At 44.0% G+C, this 18,867-nt stretch overlaps 1 protein-coding gene across 4 annotated transcripts in view; it reads right to left on the reverse strand.

Annotated features, from left to right (window-relative positions):
- Positions 1-18,575, reverse strand: part of ccdc85cb (coiled-coil domain containing 85C, b) — a 47,589-nt gene extending 29,014 nt beyond the window's left edge. For all 4 annotated transcript variants that reach the window (XM_061091854.1, XM_061091853.1, XM_061091852.1 and 1 more), the window contains exon 1: positions 17,289-18,575. In XM_061091854.1, the coding sequence (XP_060947837.1) occupies positions 17,289-17,997 (709 nt within the window). In that variant the 5' untranslated portion in view covers positions 17,998-18,575. The remainder of the gene's footprint in view (positions 1-17,288) is intronic.
- Between the last annotated feature and the right edge of the window lie 292 nt (positions 18,576-18,867).

The following is an 18,867-nucleotide window of genomic DNA, read 5'->3' on the forward strand; positions in this document are numbered from 1 at the left end:
TGCCCTAACTGCCACTGCAGCACTGAAGTGTTCCATCCTTTTAATAGGACCAAGCCCCACCTCTGACTATGTAGCCATTAGGTTTATTAGTGTAGCTTGTACAGGGGGCAAAGACACGCACACACACGGAAGGGCGGGATCACGAGAACAAATTCCATTAGCGAGTGGGACTAGAGGTTTTATAGCCAGATGGTTAACCTTCCCTGAATCAATCTGATGAAGACCCCAATCTCACGTTCCCATATACACACACACGTATAAATACCTAATAAAACCTAATGGGAACTCATCAACCAGTAATTTTATTACACAAGACCTTCCTGACACCCCATCATCTGGTCGTCAAGTCACGCTTTCTCACTTTATGATGCATGGCTATCACTTGCACAGCAGGGCGGTTACAGAGGCAGTTTGGTTTGATACATACTCTGATGGGGCAGAGCCATAAGTCATACTCATCAATCTAACAGCCGCGGCCTTTGACAAATTCTTTTTTTGCTGTCTGGGTCCCATAAATGAAATGCAAAGCAGCAGAATGTGATCCCAAACTATAAAATAAAACTGCTTCTGACTGGAAAATTAGAACTGTGGGTGATGTGCTGCCGCCGGATTCCCAAGCCACTGAACTGTGGGATGCGGTTCAATAAAATACTTAGGCTGCTGAGTAATGGTTTTAAAAGACAGGGAATATTTTATGTGATGAATCCCTCATGATCCAGCTTGCTTGGGTAGTTTCACACTGATATCTTGAGAATGAATCTCACACATAGAAACCATTAGCTCTCGGGTACCTTTTTTTATGGTGAACCACAGTAAAAATCAAGCCCCTATTTCCACTGGTCAAAAAACCCATCGACACCCGGATCCCAAAAAGTCCCAAAAAGCTAAAAAGTGTATTTCCCAAAATGCAAATGTTCTACATTTGTGTAGAGCTTTTCTAGTCTTATCGACCACTGGATGCGCTTTACAACGCAAATCACATTCAACCATTCACACACACTTTCATATAAGGGCTTCTATATGCTACTCCTATTCTATCACAGACCTTTCACACACTGTCTGTACAGCCAACAGGGGCAGTTTTCAGTATTTTTCCCAAAGACACTTCAGCATGCATCTTCTGATTAGTGAACAACCATCTCTTTCTTCTGACACATAAAAAAGGCAAATTTCTTTACATGAGTAATACGCTTCTTCAATACACTAACAAATGCTGGATATTAGGCTTCAAAACAAAACACCAGCTTTCAGAAGGTTAAATAAAACTGTATTTTTCAGATGCATATTTGTTTCAAGTGAATTGCAACCAGCTGCAGCAACACACAATCCGGATCTTGTGCAAGATACTAGGTTGTAACAGGGCCACAGACATTTAATGAGGTGTGATACGATCACAATCTAAATGTGTCAACACCCTGAATGAATAATAATCAAAATCTATTGCTCAGTGCTCAAAAGCTATTTGGCTGTTTATTTTTATATATTTGCCCAATAAAAAATGAGCAATCAGTCGTCATATGCTGTAAAGCTGTTTCACCGTCTATAAAAAGTTGACCCGTGTTACCTGCATCACCTCCGTTGCCTCAGTCACCTCTACAAACTGAAAAAAAAAAGGCTCCAGGGATGCGTCACCGATAAAATCTGAACTGACTTCACCTTGCACGGCACAGACGGGTCAGACGCTGCCCGGCCTCATATGTCTGTGGCAGCTGTCCACCGAGACAGTGACCAGGTGGTCCCTCTGACTCACTGCGTCTTACTAACAGAGGGAGGTCAAATCAGATCACTGGCAGAAACTGGCAGAGGAGACAGTGAGATGCGGACAAGGCCGGCCATGTTCTGTCTCAGCTGATTCTAAATAAGTCAAATATAGCTTAAGAAAATTGATTTTGAGTAAGGTTAAGTGAGGGCTAACTCGCTCTGAACAAGCCTTTATCCGTTTTATGCCTTTTTTTTATATATGGAGGGTTATCAAACCTCTAATCATCTTACTGTAAAAGCTCCAGATTAGGAAACAGGAACATATGCTAGCTTTGGCCAGGACAAACATTTTGTGCTGCTTCTCTCTCGGTTTCAAAATGGCAATGAATCCAGTGTTTTCGGCTGTTTGGAGACCCGGTGGAATTAGTTCATATTTCCCCCAATGAGTGTTGGGATATGTTTCCCACAACCATGCACAGGATAAAATTAGACATAGAAACAAAGGCATGTATTATTGACTTTGTTGCATATGTGTGGTGCCAGTACCGTGTGCAAAAAGAAAGTTGCAAGCCTGACTTTTTAATTGTCCTTATTAAAACTTAAACTTAATGCTGCAGGCTAGAGACTGATGTCAGCATATTTATCTGCTCCCAGTGTTTCCCATAAATTACCCAGACTGTGGCTGCACGCCATAGTCTTATATGTCCCACCCCAGTTTCATTATGAACCAAAAAACTGTTTCACTTCAAATAGCATCAAAGATCTCTACCATAGTGCTTTGCCTCATTGCTTCATTGAAGAGCTGTGTGCATAGATTGGCTCAGCCTCCCATCATGCCCTGCTCTCTCACCATCACACTGACCATCGTGAGCACTGGGAGAAATCCTGTCACGTCGGTGGCACTGTGGACGGTTGAAAAATCCATAGAGTGGGGCAGATAGTTATAACAAATGTGCATTTTGTGACAATTTAGCAATTACCCTTGGGATTATTAATACTTTTTTTGAAATGCTTTTGGCTGGAAGTTGACCAATTTGAATGTTGCTCATCACAAAATGCACAGTTGTTATAGAATTTTTTGCTAAACTGCACCAGTAATACACTTTTCACTGTCCTCAGCAGACCTCAGCAGAACTAGTCTGCACTTCATCCGTGCGCATTCCCACGACGGTCAGCGGTCCTCAGACGGCGAAAGGCAGCATCCTAATTAGCTTTATTTACATTTTTGTATAACATACGCCGTGCTCTTCAGTACTGCAGTGTAAGACCCATCTGTGTAAATAATTGAAAGCATATCTCTCCCTCTACGACTTGTGGAATATGAACTCTCATTCGACCCGTCTCTCACTATTTTCTCTCCGCGCATTAAATCCCGAGAGGCAACAACGGGGAACGTTCACAGACACTGACGCCTGATTTATGTAACCAATTCGCTGTTTTTATTATGACACAATGACAATATGCTGCGCTCGCTTTACCTCGCATCCAAGTTCCTGTCAGGGTGCTCTTCTTATAGACATTCCCTCGGAATTTAAAGGCACGGTCCCACCCAAGAGTTGTTAACACGTGCGGTGTTGCAATAAAGCCAATCTTACAGTCTCAGAGTGAAACTCGTTACTCATTTCAAAACTGTAAATAAGTCAACTTTAGACCCCACTGACATGTTTGATTGTAGCAAAACATTTAGCGACAGGAATAGGTTCCAAGCTGGTTTAGTTATGAAGGTCACTCAGGGTCATATGTAAATCTATAAAAGCACAGCTATAATAGAGATTTGCATAGGGTCCTATTTGTTGGATTTAGTTACATACCTGTATAATGTACATCAGTACTCCTTTCTTAATTTAGAATCTGAACAAATCAAAGGTTTTCAGAATGAAACTCCCATTTCCTCTGAAAATAATTGATGAAAAGTAAGCAGGAAGTTGTCGTTCAGTGATATTTCAAGCCTTTTGGGTTTTTTTTTTTTTTTTATTCTTCTACCCTCACCCTCTCAGCCGCAGCAGCTGAGGTTTCAGAGGGGGCCAATTTCCAGCTGTGCCCCCCAGCAGTGACATCTTCTCTTTTGTACTCTCGTTTTTCCATGTCCCTTTTTCTCCTCCACCTCATCCGCTCTTCCTATACCTCATCCATCTCTTTTTGCCTCATCGCTGCTCATTTCACCTTTGTTTAAACTTTGGTGCTTTCTCGTTTCTTCTCTCCACTTCCCTCCGGCCACAACTATCAATAACCCTCAACCTTCATCTAGTTTTCCTAATCCCACCTCTCCCTCTTCCGCATTTTTTTAAACTCGCCTCATTTCTCCCAGATTCCCCTTTCCTCCGCAACCCTCATCGGCTGCACGTGGCCACTAATGTGGGCTCCCCCCCCCAAAAAAACCCTCCTCCGTCAGCCTTTCCACCCATTTGGTTAACCGTGCTGCCACGACTGTGGTAAATACAACATAAACACAATGGGCATTGATTGCTTGCCTCTGCTTTCATTCGACTTGGCATGCTTATATTGATGCTATTATCTCATCATTTTCCAAACGGTCAATTATTAATCTCTGCATGGAAACTATGTTGAACCTTTCATCTTGTTCCAAACTGTATAAATGCTGCACCATACAGAGCCCGGATCAGAAGAATCACTAACTGGTTGCACATGGCTCAGTCCTCCTCCTCATCCTTTTCCACTTCATGCCCGCTGCTTTTGTTTGTTGTGCATGTGCCGAGTACAAGGAGGCCCTGAAGGTATACAGTACACAGAGGTATACAGTACACATACCTCCTTGAGGGAGCACATCACCGGTGGCAACAAAGAATCACTGGCCGTGAGCGCATTCCTCCGAAACAAGATTAAACTTGTTTAAAACTTCTCTGACCAAAAAATAACGAAATCTGAGAAATTTGTCCAACGGGAAGGAGAAGGATTTATTCTGGAGAGGCACGGAGCTAAAGGAGGTGCTAGTCTATAGAGAGAGCATGGCAAAGCACACCCCATAATAAGGGAAAAAAGGGGCATGGTAGCCTAGCAACAAGCAGAAAAGTAGAAGCCGCTTGCTCTGCAGTGTCCTCTGTTGCTCCTGGATCTTCAACCTTGCATGTTTCTCTCAGAGGTTTTTTCCTCAACAGCCCTCTTGGCAGACACTTTCATGCTTCGCCCCATCCTTTATCCATCTACTTCCTGTTAGGGCACCTTGTTGCACCCCAACGAGGGCACTTTCATAAAGTGCGCACGCCATTTAACACCGTTATGTGTTCTAAAGGGTTTAAGAGAGTGCCTCGGTTGATACGGTGCATATCATATGCGAGGCTACGTGCCAAGTTTTTAAAAGAGTGGTGGGCAGCACTGGATCTTCAAATCCTTTTAGCAGAGAAGCCCTCTCCACCAAACACTCTGCCGGGTTTAGGAGAGCCAACGACAGAGCTGAAACCTCATTGGTTTAATCCCTTACCTTACATCTTTTGTAGACTGAGAGAAGAGCGGGTAAGACACAGAGGATATATGGGAGATAACACTGTTAAACCTCTCCTGAAATCCCCCTTGGCTGGTTTTGCTGCTCCATTAATCTATTTCCGAGATCGCAGAAAATTGTGCCGGGTATAGCTATAGAGGCAGCCAAAGAGGGAATCATTAAAGAAATTGTGGAGAAAGATATTTTTTTTTTTTGCTCGAGAGTGCATGTATAAGAAAGCGGATGTGTAGGTTCACTGAGTTCACTTAAGATTCCTCATCCAATCAGACATCATTAGGAGCGGCACAGCTTCTGGAGCATGTGCATCAAGAACAAGTATCAGAGGCGCAATATATAACGCTATAGATCTCTCACCTTAATATTTTAAGATGTTCTTATTTGTGTTTAGGCAATTTTTTTCCTACAATATAATCTCTACCTCACCTCGGAGGTTGGAAGTTTTCGTCCTTATTGTTTGTTTTGGTTGGTTTGTTTGTTTGTCAGCAGGTTTACACAAAAACTGCTAAATTAATTTACATAAAACTCAGTGAAGGTGGGTGGGACATAGGCCAAGAAATAACCCATTCAGTATTGTTGTGGATTCGGACAAATAATTTTTTTTAACATTTCATGGAGTTTTTTTTACATTTTCACCTATTTTCCAGGCAATTATTCCTGGATGTTGATGAAAACAAATTAGGCTTATTAAGAGGACGGACATCTATCTTGATTGGATTTCGGGGACTGTCTGGTCTTGATGAACGACATATGTGCTCTGCTAAGTCTCAATGAGAACCCCAGAAACCAATGAACTCTTACTAGGAATGCTTAACCATCCTCACTTTACCTAAACGAGATTTAAGTGGGATATGAGTAGATCTTGCTCTGTACGAAAAATTTGATTTACTGCCCAGCCCCAGTAGACCTGCAAGACTTAAAACTAGTATGAATGGGACAGTGACCAAAAAAATCTAAAAGAAAGACATCACAAAAATTGACAATTTTAATTATTAAAGAAGCGCTAATGTTTAACAAGCTTATTTACTCAGCAAAAGCGAATTAACAACAAGATTTTAGGTCGATGCCTGGTAAATAACTCACTGGCACATTACACAACATTTTTTATATTTTATAAAGACTTTTTATGCAGAGAGGCCTGTGTCCTCTCACTGTTCTTGGTCTTCGCCTCATGTTAATTTCAGTGGATTGGTAGTTGTCGAGAATGACTCATACACAGCTCTCAGATGGAGCTGTGAGAAGGTCCCATTTAACTTTTAAGGACAGCACATCATTGTTTTGAGCTCCAGGATTAGAGGAGAGAATATAGGGCAGCTTGGTGCCTGATGAGAAACACACAGAGTCAAATGTACACCGACCCGTATTGCCTTCCTGCTGTTCCCAATTCAAAATGTGCTGATTCTGAACTCCTCCAAAAAAACAACAGCAGCAGAGCAGCAGAGCGATGTGAGATCGGAACTAAAGAGGCCACAGCGCTGAGAGAAAGAGAGGAAAAACAGGCCGGCTATAACTGGCTGTCAGAAATGTCATCTCCCTTCAGTGAGATGACATTGAGAGTGAGAAATATGCTGTGTGATGACCCTCCAGAGATGAATAAGTGGTTCCATTTGCCCAATCTGACACCAAATCCGTCAAAATTATACTTTTCACTTAAATGCTCGGACTTCCATGTAAAATGCATCGTTTGGTAAAAGATGATGTCGCCCTAAAGAACAACAACAATGGCAGCTATAAACTTAATTTAACATCACTGCACCACATATGCAGCAATCACAGGGATCTGCTTCACCCAATATTATTTGGACGCCCGCTTTCTCTCTGGTATTTGACTGATCATTGACTTTATTGCCACCCATTGGCCTGGCATGCTTGTTTGAGTGTTTGTGGTTGTTTTTGTGGTGTTGTAAAAATAGAGATATTTGGTCAAATGAAGGTTGTGTGGACGGAGAAAATATCTGTTCAGGCACGCCCACCGTCAAGCGTTAACACAAGGCATACGTGTGAGCCCTGTGTAACCTCCATCAAAGCACTCTCTCCATCCCTTCTTCCGGTCAACTTTCCATCGATCTACCCCCGCCAGTACTCTTTTTAAGACCTGGCTCTGCGGCCAACCAGAGCCAAGCAGCCCACGTGTAATCTGACATTATCTGTGCATCTGCTGAACCCTGAGCTAAGGCAGATGGAGTTAAAGAGGATCGGAGGGGACCCAGGAACATCTCCAGAGTTTTAGATAATCGTGTGGACATCCCTGATTGTTCCACCAACATTAATGCCAGCACACATATCCCCCAATGCCATGAATATCAATCACACGCAATAAAATGAAAAGATAAAGAAGCATTTGTACTTGTAGCTCTCTGCCTCTCATCTATCGAGGCTGCCAGTCCTTTTCCGTGAGCTTGCATTTTCATGTGTTTATCAGCTTCCAACTAAGCGCTTTATGATTGTCACAGTCGTACCGCTGGAATCGAACTCTCCGCGCTTGGCAGTTCAAATGAATAATGACTTTGATCAGCCCTTTATAATCCGAGATGGAGCCTTGTTAAGTGCGGTGGTCTTAATACATTTTTGATGAAATTTCAACAGAGATAATATAGCTGCCGAGTACTTATCATGAGCAGCACAACTGGTGACACAGGGGAAAGAGAGATTAATAGTTTTTTGGAATAAATATTTCATGGCGCGGGAGCATTGATGATGTATTTATAGCACTGAGAGTTCAAAACTGTCTTCTGACCTTCCCCAGGTGACTCACCTACTTTTCGTCTGTCAAATTTCTTTTTCATATATTTTATTTAAGAAAGCACCAGGCAGACAGGTTTCGGACCCAATGGGTAACATGAATGGACTGAAGGTTACAACATTTCTAAATATGTTTGGATTATTTATGTTACTGACGTGGCTGCTCCGGTGTCTTGTTTCATTATCTATCTTGACATAGCTTAGATAAACGCCTTATCCGCTGAGAAAAATTTAGATATTTTGAATGTTTTCCATTTAGTACTGAAGGCAGAAAGCCGAGCTCTTGTGGGAGGTCATATATCATTTGATTCTATAAAGCTCATTCCTATCAAGTTAGAGGGAGAAGTCAGTTATACATTATTATACTATACAACAGAACCTTAAACTATTAATGGGGCCTTATTTATTTGAGGTATGATACTCATTCTTTACATATTCTGTGTCATATATGAATGCAAACAGGGAATATTAACACAAAAAAAACTCTAAACACAGCAAACACATTTAAACAAGAATCAAATTAAAAAAAGCAGATTCCCCTGCCATTCAGAAACAGTCCCCTTATGAAACCACATTTAAATTCACTAGATCCAGATTTTCGGGGGGGATCTGTATCAATAGTCAATACACATCTATAAATATCAGTCATTTGAACATTCCTGATTTATTTCATGAATCTACTTATCCTAGTAACTAACAGACAAACAGAAAAGCGCTGACAAAGACATAACCTCCTGAGCCGAGGAATGAAAAATTCAGAGCAGAGACATTTTCCATGAAAACCAAATTTTAAAAAATTGTTTAAATGCCAAGAGAGGGAAACAATTCCAAGTTTAAAATGTCTTGCAGCACATTCCAAGCTAAAGGCAGATTTACTCAGATCTGTTCGCGTGAGACCGAGGGGAAACTACTTTTTCCCACCATCTTTGTAACACCAACAATAGGCCACACCGACAGATGGCCAGAGCGGCATTAATGTGGGGCATTAATAGAAAAGGAGGAGGAGGAGGAGGACTGCAATCTCTCAAACTCCCCTGCCGTAACAGAAGACTCTAAAAGACAAGTCATATGTTCCCCAAATTATTTAATTCTTAACATATTTAGCAAAACAAGAAAGCATCCCAACTTCTGGATTAATTCCTCGCATAATCCCCGCTCGTCATGCAGCTACTGCTTCAGGCTCCAAGTAACAAGAAAGAATCCGGAGAAAGGTCTGTCTCAAAGGCCCATCCCAGAACAATAAGGAAACGTTTTCCCAAGTTACAACAGTTTTGGCACATAAAACCAGCCTGCAAGAGGAAATTAGCATACAGGATAGCAGAGCGGTTACCTGAAACCATTCATAATAAAATCTTCCCGAGGATGGAGCAACAGCACCGAGACTGTGCAATTCATTCCAGATGCTTTCGGTTGACCGTCAAAGCTTCACATTATCTCATCCATCTTGTGGGGCCGAGGCCAGATTCACATTTTTCTGGTGCTGCAGTTATGCAAAGGTACGCACAACTATGTGAAAACTGGGAATTTGTTATTGTCTAGGCATCAAATCAAGGGTTTCGATATCTTTGTTATCACAACAGCTGGCAGCTAAAACATTTGCACAGATTCCAAAGGAAGCAACGTGTCCCTCAACTTGAAAAGTAATGAGCCATTCCATATGGGACCAAGCAAAGGTTGCCCCATGGCGAGATTACAGGCAATCAAGCGTGGACTAAAACCATCCGTAACTGTTAAACTACAAGTCCGGGTGAATGACGGCAGTATTAAAATGCAAAAAAATGGAAAACATCTGCTGACTCCGGCCTCCAATGTCATGGTGACCAAATGCGAACGGCTGACAGGCCAGAAAATCCAGATGAACACCTTGTTCCTCCCGGGCCTCGAAAGGAGCTGATGAAGAGATGCTCTGTCTAGAAGCTGCTGTCTTTTGGCAACCTGGGACCATTCCACCGCGGAAGGTCACCGGGCATGATGCACAGACAAAACTGAATTGCTGATAGTGAGTTTATGGAGCAGCCCCAGATGGGTTTTTGACAATGACGCCAGTTGCTCTATTGAATTCCCTCCCGTGTATGTCCTTTACATCCTAATCAGCAGTTTGGATCCGATACAGGACACAGATCAATAAAAGGGTCTTGCCAAGGGTGCAGAGTCCGTAAATAAGATTAACTTTATTCAGTTAAGGATTATATAATTATAAAGCCAAGCTACAACGTAGTAAGCAATCTTTAAGGGCTTGTTAAATATGTTATTCATCACTTTTACGAGAGACACTACTACTGCACCAAATTAAAGTGCATTTACTTTTATGGTAATTGGAGCGAGTAAGGTTTTCCCTCCTTTAAGTCAACAACATTATATGTATATATATATATATCCATATATGGGTGTATTTTGAAGAGGAATCTCTGGATTTACTGTCCTAGACTGAGCAGCAGCAGCATCACATACAATTGAATTAAGTAAGTCTTTACTAGATGATAAAGAGCCAAGAAACACAATACCAACCAAGAATTATTTTAAACCTGCAAAATCCAATAGATTTTTTTATATATTAACCTGACTCTGAAGTCTCATTTCAGATATGGATGTTTTCCAGTCATTGTTTTGGCTTGATGGTACACAACTTTACTGTATGATTAACATTCTGCTAACTAGCAGCAAAGAGCTTATAACTCAGTGCTCCCTGTTAGAAACGTTTCACAGCCAAAGTGTAAGGTGTTTTTCTTTAGGAGTTGGTAGAGACCAAAAACAGAGATAAAAGAGCACTACTGGTGTTATATTTTTCTCGATGATACAAAGAAAAGTATAAATACTAAATGTTTCTGGATGTGCAAATAGAAAAGGCCACAACACGTTTAAGAAGGGTGTAACTTGTTGAACTGCCCCCGAAGAGAACACAGTATTTAGTAAATACAGAGATTAGGTATCTCAGAGTCGTATTGCATATTGGGAAAAACCCTATATCAGAATAGATGAAGCTGCCAGGCTGTATCTGCTTCTTAAAATAACTCAAGTAACATCTGAAAGTAAAGTTGGTTATCAACTTCAGGTATTTTTCAAGTTAAAATGAGCATAAGTCTGACCACACCCTATTTGTAACTAATGTGAGAGTTATTTTGAAACAGCAGACACACACACAAACACACACACACACACAGCTGACCTTACTACTGCTAGCATCATTCTGCACGGGTCAACCAGCATAAAGGCCGACCATGCCGAAACCGATCCCCATCCCCCCTGTCCTTTACTTGCCTCCGCTTCAGCGACTCTGAGGCTAAGCATGGGCGCCGTCCACGATCGCCCCACTGATCATTGCCGTTGCCTAGGCAACAGAGCGACCCATCCCCACTAGCAGCCCACTGCCCAGTCAACAAAAAAGGACATGGACATGGAGAGAGACACAGGACCTAAAAAAATGCCCAAATATTTGTAAGCGCCTACATTGTTTTGATGCATGTGACATTAGGCTTTAGTCCTTACAGTGAGTATGTCCCTGTGTGCAAGACTCACGCTGGCTCAATAACCTCATTCTGTCGGCCGAGTGCTGAAATGATGGGAATGAACGGGCAGCGGATCAGACGGCAGGTTCACAAGAACAGGGAGAGAGACGGATGCAGATGGAACGAGAGGGGGCGACAGGAGAAGACGAGTCAGTCAGGTAACAGAAGACAGAAGGGGAGGAGGCAAAAGTTCAGAAGAATGACCTAGAGACACACGCGTCTTGATCATTTTCCATCTTCCTGTTCCTCTCTGCTGCAGTCTCATTCCTGCTGTGTCACTAAGAACAGAGAGACCCACTTCCTCTTTTGTTTATCCAGGAATGTGGGACATCCTGACAGGCTGGCCTTTCATTCACAGCTGAGAGTTTCCCCCGGTGGCTCTGTCTCTTTCTCTCTTCTAAGTGTGTGTGTGTGTTTCTACTCCATTATCAGCGTTATCAGCCGACCCGGCCTCACACCGGCAGGTTGCTGGGAAACACAAGCCAAACAAACAGTACCTGACGCTAGTCAGTCACTGAGGAAGATAAAAATGTATATTTAAATGTCAACAAAACCAGGGGGAGTTCATAAGATAATTTTAGTGCCTTCCTTTGTGAATTTGGTAGAAGTTTGCAAACATTGACAGAAATTATATATCAGCATTTCTATATAGAGCAGTAGGTTTTTAAAAGGGCAACAATTTCAACTACATCTTTTCACATGACCTGATGTGATACTATTCTTTTTCGCGATTAAATCAGAACTACAATTTCCATTAAGTCAGCAAGTGTGGTTGCTCTTCCTTTATTTAAAGTTTTGAGTACACACACTGATACCGCCCTCTATGAGAAAAGTACAAATGTAACCAGGGGTAAGGTTGCAAGAACTCAAGTCAGCATTTCGGAACACCGAAACCTGAATCCAAGGGTGGACAAACAGGACATTCGCGACAAAAACATCCTATTCCGGCTCAGACGCCCCTTTTCTTGCCTTACAGACATGCCAGACAATGACATGAAACCACAGCCGAGAGGAAAACACCATTGTGTTGTTGATCCACCAGTTTCTTTTGAAATGAGAACGGAGCTCCGGCACACAATGACGGGCCAAGGCTGACTTTCACTAGCAGGCTGTGATTCACCGACTGATGTTTGATTAAGGAAAAACAAAAGAGAAACTGAAAGCCCGAGCTCGTTATTTGAAGAAACTAAAGCAGCGATAAAGACTTTACAGTCGTGCAAACAAAGCAAACAAGAACTTTGATTCTTTCTCATAAAAAGTGACCCTGATTGTACGAGACTGTATTCTCAAGAGAGACTAGAATGCTTTGTTTGAACTTTTAAAGCTTATTGATGATTAACCTACAAAGGAGAACAACCAAACGCTCCTGACGCACATGAATGTGGCTGTCAAGACACTCACTAATTTTCGTAAGTATGATGACACAGACACACACACACACGCACATGCACGCGGCCAACTGGGAGGGCTGGTTTTACAGTTTCATTGTGAGGCTTTTAGGTCACGTCACTCCCCAAGGGTGAAAGAAAAAGAAACCGAAGAGACAGAGAGCGAGAGAGAGAGGAAAGCCTCTGAATGAGAAAGGGGAGTTCACACTCACGGTAGCACCTCATATATTAAACACACACACGAGGGCCAGGTGCTAAAGACCCCCAGATTAAAGACACAATTTTACGACTTGTCAGTGCGTCAATTAGGACTGATTTGAACCTAATTTGAGCCCTAAGTGCGGAGATTTACTGGGTGACTCAGGAGAAGGAATAAACACAGGAAGGCATGGTGTCGCAGGAACAGCACAATTTACTCAAGAGAACAGTTCAAGCAGTCTCCTGTAATGTCAAACAACATGCATCCATCCATCCATTATCTTATCCTCTAGGAAGGCTAGAGCCAATCCAAGCTGACATTGGGTGGGAGGCGGGGTCCAACACTGGACAGGTCTCCAGCATATCGCAGGCCTGACACATAGAGACAAACAACTAGTCCCAGCGACACTTCAGAGTCACCCATTAACCTTAGCCCAATTTCGTTAGGCTGTGGGATGATGCAAACCCACGCAGCAGACACAGGGAATGTGACACAACATGTTAATCAGATGCACATTCATGGATTGAGCTGAAGCTCTTTTGAGTCTTAATCTCCGGTGAATCACTAAACCTATCCAACTGGTTTTTCTGACAGCCGCAGGCAGCGGAATGGACAGGCAGCCTCTGTGGTGATGAGGTCTGAAAAGTGTCTCTGTACAAAGGTTATGTCGTCGGCCATGTAGTGACTCCTTGATAGTCTAGCTTGTGTGGGTATACACTGCTAACAGGACAATGTATCTGTAGATTATTCAAAAAAACCTATTTGTATGCGGCTGAATATGCCTGAGGAAATTAAAAGTTTATTTAACACAGCTAATGATCTGCGTGTGTTAGCGTCCGCCATTTGTTTTCTCTGGATTTCCGTTCTCTTAAAGGTCACAGCGCTGACCATGGTAGCTTTATATTTAGTCATATTTCAAAATCGTTTTGACCTTAAAACCAAATTCACCCATTTTAAAATGTGGTTTGACCCAGCCTTTCTGAAAAAGGGAAGGAAAAGGCCAGTGTTAACCTTTTCAGTGATGAAGGTCCACGGTTTTACTGTGCAAATCTCCAGCTGTCAACAGCAGTTGTGCCTAATTCAACATCTCACCAGCCTTTGAAAAGCAAACGCACACATACATACCACACTTTGAGCAACTTGTGGCGAAACTCATTTAATGAATCAATATTTATTTTAACCAAGTTTCCTTTCCTTGGGAGCTTGCTTCTAATCAGTCCATGCCTGCAATGAACTGACTTTCATCAACCAAGACAGCAGTAGCTTTTAAGAAACTGAGGGCATGTGGCATGAGTCAAGCTCCCTCCATTAAAATCAACTTTAATGTACGGAAACTGGTGACATCATAAAGGGGTCTATACAGAGCGAACTTTCTGAAGAGAAGAAATACTTTCAGAGAAATAAAATCCTGCTGCACGATGAGAGCCGATCAGATGCTATCCCCACCCGGGCTTGATGCTGAGGGATTTCAAAGTGGTAAAAGTAGCACAATACGTTGACGTCAGCCCGGGGTCTTTTTTTTTTCTGCACTAGTCTGAGAGGCCTTGCACACTCTCTGTGGTTATTAGAAAAAACTGTTCCTTAAAAGCCATTTGGCAGCTAAAAGGCCAGGGGAATGTGTGAGGGTCTGCTTAAGGTCAACAAGCATTATTACAGGAGAGGCTCTTTATCAGTTCATCTGGACAATGTCAAAGCACCACTTTACTGTCTCGCTCGGCCACTTTGTCTTAATCTCATGAGGTTTTACTCTGTGTCTGTGGCACTATAGGGGAGCCTAATGCAAGCTCTCTGTGACAGCATCATATTTCACACGGCCTTTGACTGGAGCCGGGTGCCAGACCACCAGAAGAGACTGCAGCCGGTGAGGAGCCTGGAAACAGAAGTCACTTTTATATGATATGAAAAACAGCAGTTTGTCTTTTAAACCTTTGTTCTCCTTTGCTCTCCTTACACACTACTACACTCACCCTGTCCACGTAAACATGCATATACACAGCCATGCCCAAAGGAAGAGGTGTGGGGGAGCAGGGGTTGTCAGCCGTGTCAACGCACAAGAAATTCAATTAAGCGGACAGCGGGATGCCTCTGAAGCCCAGCCTCCTTTGTGCTCACTATGCCCTCCAACAGTCCCTCACCACTCCACCCCCCAAGCTTCCCAGCCAACCCCTTACAGCCATTCCGGCACTCCCACAACACCACCCAGACCCATTGAGGGCCCTTCGCTGGGCTCTCTGTCACGCATTCCTCTCACAGTGCCCCATTTGCCTGTGAAGAAATTAAAAATCTTAAAAACAGATGCATTAGCCCAAAATCTTAAAATGTAGCCGTAATGGGATGAAACAGAAGCCTCCAGCTCAAGACAAGTTGGTTTTACTCTCGTTTCTCCCTCCCTTCTTCCCATCTGTGTGTGTCTGGCATCCGGACAGATGCTGTTCGTTTAGCACTTGAGCGTCGGTCCTCGAGCTTGCCTCCTAAATGCCCAAGGGAGCCACTGGCATTTGGACAGCATTAAAATAAAGCCACTCTGCGGACCTCACACCGCGACCAGTTCTGACCCTCGCAACATGGTCGCTTCACTCAGGTTTCAAGCATCCAATGGTGCAAGTCTGTGCTGGAGAAGGATTTTCTGCAGAAGTTGCAGCTTAAACCTGCAGGCAACTACTACAGCATGTTTTACATCAGAGGTTTAGAGGATTATTTATTGATGGAAGTGATGAAGCACTTGTTGGATCGGACTGCCTCTGGGAGCAGTCACCCGACTCGAGTAGTAGTAGTAGTAGTAGATTGGGATCCAGTGCTTTGCTGTTGTTTTTTAAAATCGACTGACATCTTAGCTAATGCCAATAGAAGTTGTGATCCTCTATGCATGAGGTTGTTTGCAATTATGTTAAAGCCAGAAAGATTTGTGATGCTCAGCTTTATTTAACACCCGATAACATCGATCTCATTACCGATGCATTGCTTTGAACGAGGGAATAATAAACCTCCCGAGTGAAATGGGGCTAGCGTGTTATAGAATATCTGTACATCATTGTCGGTGATGAACACACAGCGCCAGAGGCCTCAGGGGGCACACAATGTCACACATCTAACGCAACAGCGGCTTAGAGAGGTGCCGGGCCACTGCAGACACAATATTGATGTTACATAATGACAGCAAAACACTGCCAAAAAAAATGTGTGTCAGCGTGAGTGTGTGCGTTGATATCGCTTAACATCCCAGTGGCTTTTTACGGCCCACAATTCCAGGACCATCTGATGGATAACATATGACCGCTCTGATCTAATTTGAAGCTGCTTCCCCTGAGCTCCAACATACATCCGCCCTGACCTTGTACATCACGATAAAATAAAGAAATAAATGGGGTTTTTTGGCCCATGAATGTGTTTATTTATTCCCCTCGCCAAACAGATCATGGCGAGTTATCAGCCCATGTAGCCGACCGAGGCTTAGTGTCCTCTTGTTCCATCACGGCAGTTTCATCCCAGCTTTCGTATTTAGGTCTTAAAACAGGGACATTGATTTCTGGTCCCTTGCCATGCATTTCAGATGGGCCCTAAGCAGGCACAAGTGCTCCTCTGTGGCCGAGGACAACAATGATAATCAGCGAACGGCCCTAAAATAAAAAAAAAATCTATTTGCCTGAGTCCCTTCCAAAAGCCATTAAGGTAAGTCCTCTTCCTTGAGGACCCTAAGTGCAGTGACCTAAATCAGTGCAAAATCGAATGACAGTAGCGTGGGACTAAAAAGGCCACTTAAGGATGCAGGGTGGTCAGTGTGTACGTGTGTGTGTGTGATAATCACCCCAATCAAGACTTTACAGTGAGGTTAAGCCAAGACCCCCCCTCCTCATGATAATCCTTCACAGCAATTTTGATCAGCATATGTTGTCATGACTTCACACACATATGGTGACTGTGAAACTGTCTGACTGCTGTATCTGCTGGGAAGGACACTAGGGAGAGGAGTACCGATGTAATAGATTACTGTGCTCACACTACATAGAACAGAGTAATAATGTGTTACTTCAGTGGCATCAAAAAAAGTAAGAAATCGAGATCCCTTTTCTGGAGAGGTTTTAAAAATCAGTCATACGTTTAAGACCAGAAGATTGACTTATAGACCCAAAGATTTAAAAAAAAAAAAAAAAAAAAAACGAAATCAAAAGGGATTTAAAAAATAAAAAAGGGTCTATGGGTTATGTTTTTAAAACTCACAACAAACTTGGTAGGGTGACAAGTTTGTGGAGGCAGATGGAAGAAGTTGGAGGACCTGTGTGTGTGTGTGTACTCACCACTGAGTCCATTGGGGATGCTCCTGTGATGGTGTGGCGCTGACAGGTCATCCATGGACCTCCTCATGGTGGGGCCCACCTTACTGTTCTCTGAGGGCTTGTGTATGTGGTTGTGGTGATCGGGGCTCCCAGCGCTCCCAGTGCTGGACGTGCTGCTCCCGTCCCCGACATCCCTGACCGTGCCGGTGCCCCCGTTCAGGTTGGTCAGGCTGGACTGGCTGTCTATGGAGCTCCTGGACCCGGCTCCGTTCCTCTCCTCGTCCAGCATGAAGATGATCTCCTTCAGCTCAGTGTTCTCCCGGAGCACGGTGTCCTGGTTGGCCTCCAGCTCCTTCAGCTTCAGCATGTAGGTGCCCACCTCCTTCCACATGGCGCTGGCGGTGAAGCGGCCGAAGCGCTGCCACTCCCGGGACAGCTTCTTGCCCTTCTGCCGGTCGTCGTCCAGGAAGCAGCAGAGCTCCCGGAGCTCGTGGTTGTCGTCCTGCAGCTTCTGGTTGATCTCCTTCAGGCTCCGGATCTCATGCAGGTGCACCTGCAGCCTCCGGTTGATGTCCTTCATCATGTTCCCGTGCTCGATCATCAGGTTCATCTTCTCCCCGTCCACCTTCCTCAGCCTCCGGATCAGATCCTCCTTGCTGCACCGCTGCAGCTCCTCGTCCGTGTGCTGGCTCAGGTCCTCCATCGCTCCCTCGGACGGGGTTTTAGCCATGACTGTGTGGGGCTCGGTCTCGGGTCGATCGCACGGAGTCTCGGTGTTAACGATCGGAACCAGCCCTCAGATGAATGGAGTCAAAGAAGGAGAACATGGTCCTGAAAGTCTCGCTGTGTGTCCTCCTCAACAGGCCGAGCGCACAAATACCGATGCGAGGCTACGACCAAGCGAGCATGAAGCGAGTGAACCTCACTGGTCTCTGGGAGGAGAATCCTGGACTGGAGCTCGCTGCTCACATTCCGTCCACAACACAAACACGTGATGAATGGATTTTTTTCTAATTGATTACCAGTGGTTTCCAGTGAGCTGCTGGTCCCCGGTGAGGAATCCCGACCTCCGTCCGCCGCCGGACATCCCTCCGTCCCACTGATGGAAAAACGTGAAGCGCAAACCAACCTGAGATCTGAGTGTTGATCTAACTCGGAAAAATGGCGAACGATCGAGTGAACAGCCTGCTTGTTTTGTTCACCGGCTGCTCTCTCGGTCCTGGATAAGCCTCTTTAGTGAAGGTGCTGCGCGGTGGAGGCACTCTGGGTTCTCCAGCCAGCTCACAATTAGCAGAGCAACCCCCCCCTCCTTCTCCTCCTTATTATTCTTCTTCCACCTCCTCCTCCTCCTCCTCCTGGATGTCCACACACTCGGGTCTGGTTTGAAAGCATTCAAGAGGATTTGGGCCCGGGCAGCCAATCAGGAGGAGGCATGGGAGTGGGCAGCAGGTGGAGGAGAAGAGAAGTGAAGCCTCGACCCTCGGAGGCTCAGCCCTCTTAAAGGGACAGGCACACAAGTTCAACACCGAGGGGAGAATATCGATCTCTCAAATAAATCAAAACAGAGCAGGGAACTGTGGCTTAGGACACGTGTCTTTAT

Source organism: Limanda limanda, chromosome 18 (genome assembly GCF_963576545.1).
Source record: "Limanda limanda chromosome 18, fLimLim1.1, whole genome shotgun sequence".
In the NCBI taxonomy this organism is placed as follows: Eukaryota; Metazoa; Chordata; class Actinopteri; order Pleuronectiformes; family Pleuronectidae; genus Limanda; species Limanda limanda.